The sequence below is a fragment of the Sminthopsis crassicaudata genome, chromosome 2 (assembly GCF_048593235.1).
Source record: "Sminthopsis crassicaudata isolate SCR6 chromosome 2, ASM4859323v1, whole genome shotgun sequence".
Classification (NCBI taxonomy): Eukaryota; Metazoa; Chordata; class Mammalia; order Dasyuromorphia; family Dasyuridae; genus Sminthopsis; species Sminthopsis crassicaudata.
In genome coordinates, this window is record NC_133618.1 from 623517119 (window position 1) to 623528061 (window position 10943).

Here is a 10943-nt window from a genome sequence, read left to right on the forward strand (position 1 = left end):
AAAGATACTATAGTGATTTGCCATGATTTGCCATTTTCTTCTTCAGGCAAGGCAAATGGGGTTAATTGACTTTCCCAGGCTCACACATCAAGTTTGGATGTGAGGTCATTTTTGAATTTGGGAAGATGGGTCTTCCTGATTCTAGGTGCAGCAGTCTATCTACTTTACTACGTAACTGTCTGCAGAATCAGTATGCTAATTCCCAGTATGTAAGCTTAAATAATATGCAGGTTTTATAAATGTCTTAACATTTATTTTCCATAGCTAAATGAAGCTTTTCTAGAGTCAATGGGGGAGAATGGAGCAGGGAAATAATTTGTAATCTATATTTTTTCTCTCTACTTATCTTTAAAGGAGTTGTATGAAATCACATTTCCATGGTCTCTTCTCCCACTACACTCCTATTTAAGGAATCTAAAATCTGAGATATTTCAACTGACCTTAGGAAAATATTTTGTCCCACCAGTAGCCATGATGGTCCTAGGATACCACTGCCTATTGAAAAAGGATGCAAAATCTTTCTCTTTGCTTCTCTATGCCTTTGGAAATGTTTGTTTGTTGGTGATTGTTAAGTTCATAATATTTTATATGAATAGCAGGAATTTTGGAACAATAACGTTTTCAAAACAATGTAAAATCAGTGTGCTAATAGCCAAATATTATGAGCAAGGACAATAATCACAATCCATCACATTTTGAGCATTTTTTCATTTGTTTTCATAATGCATCACCGAAGAATATACTTTTCTATGAGAAAGAAAGAAATGAGGCAATTTTGAATTATGGATTAATTTGGATATGCCAATAGGACCCCTGTACTACCACATCTTCTTGGTTTTCACCATTCTTTGTCCATCTTAAGGCCCAAAATTGTTTTGTTTGTGGTACAAATCTGGAGAGTTTGAAAATTATTGATCTAATCCTCTATTTTCCCACATTTTCCCCCTGATGGCTATAATTATTTGATATGAAATTATTTTGTCCATATACTTTGCCCATTAATCATTTGAGTAATAACATATTTTTTATAAATTTGAGTCAATTCTTTCTATGTATTTGAAATAAGGCTTTTACTGCTAAGGTTTTTGGTACCATATAGAATGATTTATGTAGAGTCATTTTATCCCCGGCAACTTGCTAAAATTAATTGTTTCAAGTAGTTAGTTGATTCTTTAGAATTCAAATATAACATTGTTATCTTCAACAGAGTGATAGTTTTCTTTCGATATTGCCTATTTAGTTTTTTCAATTTATTTTTCTTCTCATTGCTAAATCTCACATTACTTGTGCAGTATTCAAGAATAATAGTAATAATGAGCATCACTTATAGTATCTCCTCATTACATATAACACGAATTTAGTTTTAGATAGATGCTGTTTATCATTTTAAGAAAAACTTATTCCTATCCTCTTTAGTAATTTTTAATTTTTCTCTGTCTTTTCTCAAAAGTTTTTTTTTTCCTGTATGCATTGAGATACTCACATGATTTCTGTTATATTTGTCATTGATATGGTCAATTATACTAATAGTTTTCCTGATATGGTACCACGCCTTGAAACCCTGGGCTACATTCTAAACATCAATTTGAAACTATGCCCAAAGGACAATCAAACTGTGTGTGCCATTTGATCCAGCAATGTTTCTACTGGGCTTCTATCCCATAGAGATCTTAGATGAAGGAAAGGGACCCACATGTACAAAAATGTTTGGGCAGCCCTTTTTGTAGTGGCAAGAAACTGGAAACTGAGTGGATGCTCATATTGTTGGCTGAATAAGTTATGGTATATGGTATATATGGTTATGGGAGAGACTTACATGAACTGATGGTAAGTGAAATGAGCAGAACCAGGAGATCATTGTACGCAGCAACAACAAAATTATATGATCAATTCTGATGACCATGACTTTTGTCAACAATGAGGTGGTTCAGGCCTGTTTCAATGGTCTTGTGATGGAGAGAGCCATCTGCACCCACAGAGTTATGAAGGAACTGTGTATAGATCGCAACATAATATTTTCACTCTTTTTTGGTGTTTGCTTGCATTTTGTTTTCTTTCTCATTTTTTCCTTTGTGATCTGATTTTTCTTGTAAAGTATGATATTTATGGAAATATGTATAGACAAAGTGCATATGTTATATATTGGATAAATTGCCATCTGGGGAAGATAATGGGGGGAAGCAAGAGAAAAATTAAAATACAGGGTTTTGTAAGGGTGAATATTACAAATTATTCATGTATATATTTTGAAAATAAAAAGCTTTCATTAAAAAAAAGAAATCCATGTATAAATCCCACTTGGTCATGATGTAGTACCCTAGTAATAAATTACTGTAATCTTTTTGCAAATGTTTCATATAAATTTTGATCATCTCATTTTTGTTATTTTCTTAGATGTAATTATTGATTATTTCTATGATTTGTTGTTTGACCCACCCATCTTTAAAATTTGATTGTTTAATTTCCAATTAATTGTTACTCTATCTTTCCATGATCCTTTGTTAAATGTAATTTTATTGTATCAGTTCTCAAGAGTTACAAAGTATTTTCCTATGCAGAAATGTAAGCAGTTTAAACTTTAAATAATATGTTTTTTTTTCTTTCCTAATTATGTTTTTATGCTTCTCTTGATTCTTGTATTTAAAGATTAAAATTTCTATTAGTTATTGTCTTTTTATCAGAAATGATCAAAAGTCCCCTACTTCATTGAATATCTGCTCTTCCTCTGAAAAGTTATTTTCAAGCTTGCTGTGTAGTTTGTTCTTTTTTAGTCAATAAAATTTATTTTATTTATTTTTAAATAATAGCTTTTAAAATAAAACTAATGGAAAGATAGTTTTCAGTATTCACTCTTGCAAAACCTTGTTTTCAAATTTTTCTCCCTCCCTTTTCCTCACCCCTCCCCTAGTCAGCAAACAATCTAATATAGGTTAAACATATGCAATTCTTCTAAGCATATTTCCATATTTATCATGCTACACGCACACACAAATAAGTTCTAAAAGGAAATAAAATAAGAAAAAAAATTACAAGCAAATAACAAAAACAGTGAAAATACTACATTGTGATCCACATTTAGACCCCATAAGCCCCATCCTCTTTTTGGCTCTCTACATCACAAGTCTATTAAAACTAACTTGAATCAAAAACATTGTTGAAAAGAGCCATGCCCATCAGAATTGATCATCACATAATCTTGCTGTGTACAACATCCCCCTCAACATCTATCATTATCTTTTCCTTTCATCTTAGCTAATCCAAGAGATATGTAGTGGTACCTCAGAGTGGTCTTAATTTGCATTTTTCTAATCAATAGTGATTTAGTGCATTTTTCATATGAACAGAAAATGTCTGTTCATATCCTAGCATCATTTATCAATTGAAGAATGGCTTGTATTCTTATAAATTTGAATCAACTCTCTATATATTTTAGAAATGGGGCCTTCATCAGAATTCCTTTGAAGTAAAACTTTTTTTCCCCAATTTTCTCCATCCTTTCTAATCTTGGCTGAATTGGTTCTGTTTGTACAAAAACTTTAAATTTAACATAATAAAAATTATCCATTTTGCATTTCATAATATTGTCTAGTTCTTCTTTGGCCATAAATTCCTTCTTTGCCCAGAGATCTCAGGAACAGACTATCTCTGTACTCCTAATTTGCTTATAAATCACCCTTTATGTCTAAATCATGAATCATTTTGATCTTATCTTGGTATAGGGTATTAGATATTAGGAAATGCCTATTTTTGCCATACTATTTTCCAATTTTCCCAGCAATTTTTGTCAGATAGTAAGTTCTTATACCAGAACCTGGAGTCTTTGGGTTTATTAAACACTAAATTACCATAGTCATTGACTATGGTGTCTTGTGAACCTAACCTATTCCTCTGATCAATTAAACTATTTCTTAGCTAGTACCAAAATGATTTTGATGTTCTCTGCTTTATAATATCATTTTTTGTCTTATTCAAGTTGGACAGCTTTGTTTGCATTCTTTCATTAATTCTTTTAAATTCTTGACCTTTTGTTCTTTCAGATGAATTTTGTTAATTTTTTTAGTTCTTTAATTTCTTGGCAGTTTGATTTGTATGACACTGAATAAGTAGATTAATTTAGGTAGAATTATTTTATTATGATATTATATTATTTTATTAATATTGATATTAAAATGCTATAATATTTTATTATAATGATAGGCCTACCCAGTAATATAATTTTAATCTAATAATATAAACATAATAATAAGCATTTGGTATTATTCTAATTGTTTAACTCTAATTTTATTTGTGTAGAAAATGTTTTGTCATTGTGTTCATATAGAGTTCCAAATATTTTGTATCATTGGCAGTTATTTTAAATGGAATTTCTTTTTGTATCTCTTGCTGCTGTGCTGTGTTGGTAACAGATAAAAATACTGAAGATTTATGCAGATTTATTTTGTATCCTAAAATTTTGCTAAAATGATTGTTTCTAGTAATTTTTCAGTTCATTATCTAGGATTCTTTAAATACAACATCATATTATCTGCAGAGAGTGATAATATTGTTTCTTCCTTATCTCCTCTAATTCGTTAATCCCTTTTTTTTCTCTTATTGCTAAACTTAATATTTCTAACACAATATCGAATGGTAATGGTGACAGTGGGCAACCTAATTTCACTCCTGATATTATTGGGTATGCATCTTTTTTATCCCCATTACACAAGATTCTTGATGGTAGTTTTACATAGATTCTACTTAACATTTTTAATGAAATCTCCCTTTACCTGTATACTTTCACATATAGGCTGAAGAAAAGAATTTAGCTTTAGCTGAACAAAAAAATCAAATCTTATAGTAGTCATCACAATTTTACATATCTTCAGCGAATATAGACATAAGAAAAAGAAATAGAGAAATGATTTAAAGGTACTAGAGATAATGTCCTCTATTCTATCTATCTATCTATCTATCTATCTATCTATCTATCTATCTATTTATCTTTCTATCTATCTATCTTTAGATACATATTTATTTTAAAATTGTATTATTAATTTTATAATTAATTGTATATTGTTTATTTATTATTTAAGAAAGAAAAAATAAAATTGCAGTAAAATTAGACAGTAAAGCTGTAATCATGAGCTAACTTAACACTTTCTGGTTCTTCACATCTAACCAAAAGATAAGGAAAAAAAGAAATATTTGGATATAACTTTTTAATATTCATAAATGATAAACACCATCTTGTAATTACTAATTAAAAAGAGAAAGAAAGATGCTTACATAGTTTTGTCTACAAACAACGATTTTACAGAACCAAACATATTTTGGAATTTAAATATATACAAGAATAGAGAAAGAGGAAGTAATAAAGTTAATGGTCTTAATGTAATAAAATCATATTCTAAAAAAAAAAAAACCTTCAAAATGTACTTGTAATTAGTTGAAAATTAACCTAATTCTGTTAAAAAATTATAGAAATGGTAGAAAATGTCTTCAAAAAGTACAGTAATGTACCCTTTTACCAAATTTGTAGAAGCAGATAAATAACCATTAGGGGACATTTTATAATTCTAAACATTTTCACCAGCAAAAAGCAAATCAATGAACTGGGTATGAAACAAAACAATCTAAAATAAAAATCAACATTTCTTCATAACTATATATCAAAGTAAGCAATTTTAAATTAAAAGGCTAAAAGCACTCCCCCCCAAAACCCCACAGAATTAGGTAAAAATGAAAGTTTTATTTTAAACTAAGAAAGTAGAGAAACTATTAGATGATCTGATTTTTTTGACAAGAAGAGAAAAATCAAATTGATTGTATAAGCCAATCAGATGGAAAAAGGAAACTCTTACTAAGAATAAGGATGCATTATGCCTTTTTCATCAAAACCTGCTATTGTTAGCTCTCATTTTTAAAAAGAACTATCGACATCATGAATGATGCATTATCCTTGCATATGAATTGGATTTAAGTACAGCAGAGTTGCACAGCTTACAGCTTCATTCTATCTTCAAAGTCTTCTAAGTCCAGAGACAAGATAAAAATCAAGATGATTGGTGATGGTCCAGGATTCATTGACCTTGACGACCAATGGAACAAATTATTGTCCTCCACACATAACAAAGGACAGTGTTCATGTGCTTGTGGTGGGTGTCCCTTCAGTTCACCAATAGTTTTCTGCTTGACTAATAGAAAGTGCTTGCTTTGTTGAACTTGTTTGTTGAAGCTAATTAAATTGAATCTTGACACAAACATCTTTTTATTATGACAACATAGTGATATTATGATATGATAATATAAACTATGGACTAGGGAGAAGTCACATGCCAGTTATAAACCATAACTGTGGAAAGCTGGACCAGTATTTTCCTTTCCTGTTCCTAAGGGTTGCATTAAAAAAAATATGGGAAGCAAAACCTAACTGATTTTTTTTTTTTGGTCATGTTTGTGTTATGTACTAAACTTTAATTTTTTAAATTTATTTTTAAAGAAACCGGGACATGAAATTGTGATCTTATATTTAATCAGGGATAGTAATGAATTGTGATCCATATTTTTCGAAAGTATTCCATAATTAATGAGATTTCACAACCATCTTAGTAACTGAGTATATTTAATTAAATGATTTCAACTTAATTTGCTCTTTTATATAATCCAGGCAGGTTTCATAGCCTGAGCAGCATTTTTCTCTCTTAAATGTTACCATTTCTGAAAGAGCAAAAGGAAATAAGAACATCCACCATCTGATTTGGTCTATAAGTATAACTTATAATTTATACCCTAGCATCTGAGATTACATAATAACAAAAAATCCTTGTGGTATCATAAAATCAACTAAAGTCCTGGGTCTTTCTATCACTACTCCAGAAATCTATTTTCCCAAATCAATCCATGCTAGAAAAATATAAATGTCTAAGCCCTCACTTTCTAAATAGAGGCACTTTTCTCAAGGCTTCCCTAACATCCTTGTTCCTCAAAGTGTAGATGAGAGGATTTAAGGTAGGGCTAACTGCTGTGTACAACACGGCCACCAATTTCCCACTTTCAGGAGAATAGCTAGAGATAGGACTAATATATGCATAAAACACAGTGCAATAATACATGGTGACCACAATTAGGTGAGAAGAACAAGTAGAGAATGCTCTTTTCTTCCCTTCTCTGGTCCGGATTTTCAGAATGTTGGAGATGATGAAACAATAAGACACAATTGTCAGCAGGAAATTCAGGACTGAGAAGAAGACATCAGCAAGGACTGTCATAATATTGTTCAGATATGTTGAGGTACAAGAGAGAAGCAATACAGGAGGGATTTCACAGAAGAATTGATTAATGATGTTGGGGCCACAGAAAGATAATCGAATCATAAGTCCAGTATTGATGGTAGTGTTAACTCCACAGATGCTCCATACCCCAAATGCCAGAAGGACACAGATCTTCTTACTCATCATGGTGCTATAGTGCAGGGGGTGGCAGATAGCCACATACCTGTCATAAGCCATGGCTGTGAAGAGCAAGAGCTCACCAGATACAGACCAGATGAGGAAGTATATTTGAGCCATGCATCCACCAAAAGAGATAGCCTTCTTTCCTGAAAACAGGTTCTCTAACACCTTGGGAAGAACAGAAGTTGTACACATGATATCTAACATAGACAAGTTGACTAGGAAAAAATACATAGGGGTGTGAAGAGTAGAGCACCAAGTGACCAACACAATGATCATGACATTCCCAGTGAGAGCAGCTGTGTATAAGGAAAAGAAAATGCCAAAGAGCAAAATCCTTAGTGGAACACTATCTGAGAAACCTTGAAGGATGAACTCAGTTACCTGTGTCCGATTATTCAATAACATCCTGTTGAGAGTATATTTTTCCTACTTTGTCCCTTGTTTTCTTCACAGCACAGCTGAAATAGTCACAAAATTATCTGGTTCTCTCTCCCAAACTGCTGAATTTAATGAAAAACATAATTTAAAAAAATCATTTTGTGGGCAATATATAGGAAAAAAGCCAAGTGATTTTATATTTAAAAAAATAAATTGGAATATCAATTAGTGAATAAAAATTTAATTTAATTGTTATAAAACTTATAAACCAGTCAATAGAGCCTGAATTCTCTTCCAATACAGAAAGAATCAAAGGCTACTCTTGTAGAAATATTAATTTATAAGCATTTATGGTGTTTATTATCAGGCAGTCACTGGGTTAGGATTTTCTACCTGAGTACAATGCTTTTTTCAACCAAGTTGAAATAGGCATGACTTTGGTGTCACCTTGGTAAGTCACTTAATTTCTTTGTCCTATATTTCCCCAATTATAAAAAGAAGAGGATACATTAACTTGACCTCTGAGGTCCTTTCCAATTTTCAATTGGTTTGATTCTGTGATCCTGAGATTGTTTTGTATCTTATTTGGCCAGTTTCCTCAGACTATAAATTGCAGAGAAGCATTTGATCTTACAGTGTTAGAAGGAGTTTATTCCCCTGAAAATAATCTAAATCAATGAAATCATAAATTCAGTTCTTGCTTTAGACCAAATATTAAAAATCAGTATAACCAATATAACTTGTCTTGTATCCATTTATATTTCAATAAATTAACTCCAGTTCATAAAATATTATCACTATAACATTTTCTTCTTTGTCTACATCAGGAATCTTTGTCCATTCTTTTCATTCTCTTTTACCAAAATATTTCTGAAGAAAATCTAAAATATCTAGGCTTTCACAGACCCTGGAAATCACTTAATCTCCATTTGTCTTAATCCCTTATCTGTAATAGATGGTGACTTGAATCAATGGTCTCTAAACTTCCTTGCAATTCCAAGTCTATGGCTCTATTACTTTATGACTCTCTAAAATAGTTCACACTTCCAATCTCCTAAATGATCAAGAGGGCTATGGAATGAAAAATTCCAAAAGGTCTACAGTTAGCTAATTAGAAAAATGTATTTAACATAATAGAGGAGAAAAAATATAAAGCTTTAGAAAGAGATTTTCCTTCATCTATAAAGGCCACAAGGAAGAGACATTGAAAGCTATCTCCCTCTCATGAAAAAGAGGTGGGGGACTACTAAAATAAAATATTACATATATTACAAAAACAACCATTTTTACATTATCTTTCTTTGTCAGGAGGGAGAGATTAAGAGAGAATAATGTAAATGTATCAGCTGTCAAGACAGAATAAATGCAATGAAAGGCAAAAAACTTCAATAAAATTTTTAAAGCATTTCATTTTAACAAAAATTCCAAAAAAAAAAAAAATTTCTTACATATGTATGTGCATATATATATATATATATAGTTGGACAGTTATAACTATAGTTGAATTTATCCAATAACTATATATAATATAAAATTATATAAATATACAATGAAATATATAAAATAAAAATGTGAACATTTTCTTCTATGTGTGTTAAGTCTAGGCTAGCTCTCTGGAAGCCTCAGGATCAGCCAGAGTCAGGATAAATAAAAGTCCTTGGTCTTTAAGGGGAGGAGTGAAAGAAGAAGGCAAACTGCCAAGAGTTTTGCCAAAGATCTCTTCTCCATTCTGGAGTCCAGAATCTCCACCTTTCTCCTCCTTGTCCTGCCATCAAGAGAGTCTCTGGCCTCTGTCACCCCACCCTCTAATCCTTGCCTAAAATTATCTTAACCCCAAACATTGAACCAGCATCAAGCTGTGAGAAGGGCCATTTTCTCAAACATATTCTAATGGAGTCATTATCTTATATTGAATAGGTAATTAGCTTTAAGTACTAGGTTGTCTGATTCTAGTACACCTTTTCATAGTGTCAGCCCTTTTCATATGTGTATTTCAAAAACATATAATATTACTGAATAAATTCAGCCATGGACATAATTGCCCAACTATCATTGAAGTAATGATAAAAACTATATTATCTATTCAAATATATTTGAAGGTAACTGGGGTGAACTGACTTGCTGAGGTCACACGGATATTAAGTGAAAAGTATCTGAAGCCAGATTTGAATGCAAGATCTCCTGACTCCAGAGTTAGTGCTCTGTCCACTACACTACCTAGCTGTCAATTTATTGATTCAAAACATTAAATTTCTCTTACCATTTTTTTCTATCTTTTAATTCTGTGAAAATATTGATTCATATTTACCATCCATGTTCTCTTTTTCCCTTTTGTTTTATCTTACATAGAATTTCACTATGGGCCTCAACTCAGGTTTGTAGAAGTAATATTTTGGACTTAAAGGGGGGACATGGAAAGAATTTGGACTAGTATAATACTTGCCAACACATTTGTCCACAAATAAAACCTCAAATATTCTGTCAATTTGATAGTTCACCATACATACTGAAACTAAATGGGATATTGGATTCATATGATCAGTCTTAGAGTAAGAAAGACATTGATTCAGGTCCTGACCTAACACTTCTTATCTGTATATCCAAAGGCAAATCTCCCTGCCTCTCATTGTGTGGAGGGGGGGAGGGTTCTTTTTCTTAATGCCCTTTAAAGTCTTTACTAGGATATACTCTATAATCCAATATAAATGTGAAAGATAGGAAGAATATTATTTGTACTACAAATTTCAGTTCATTTTTGTTATTTTTTTACTATTTTGTTATTGATATTGATAAGATAAATATGGTGGGATAAAATGGACCCTGTACCTAGAGTGAAAAAAAAATTCAAATTCAAGCTGTGTGTCCCTGAATAGTAATAGCTACTTATTTCAAGAAGTAATCATTTTTCTTGTCCCAAAAGCTTATGTCTAAATTTTCTCCTGATAAAGTATTTTGCTATCCTAAGCTTGGACTACAGAAAACCCTTTCACTATGATTTCTTATTAAAATTTGTTATTTCCATAATTATTTTCATGTTTTCCAAGTAATACTCATTATAGTAATTGAGTCACTGGCATAATATGTAACAATTAGGTCAAAGATCCTAAACTGAAATGGGGAAGAAACCTTAGA

At 31.3% G+C, this 10943-nt stretch overlaps 1 protein-coding gene across 1 annotated transcript; it reads right to left on the reverse strand.

Annotated features, from left to right (window-relative positions):
- Positions 1-6908: 6908 nt before the first annotated feature.
- Positions 6909-7838, reverse strand: LOC141553791 (olfactory receptor 13A1-like). Its single transcript, XM_074285258.1, has one exon. The coding sequence runs from the start codon at positions 7836-7838 to the stop codon at positions 6909-6911; it is 930 nt and encodes a 309-aa protein (XP_074141359.1).
- Positions 7839-10943: the final 3105 nt, after the last annotated feature.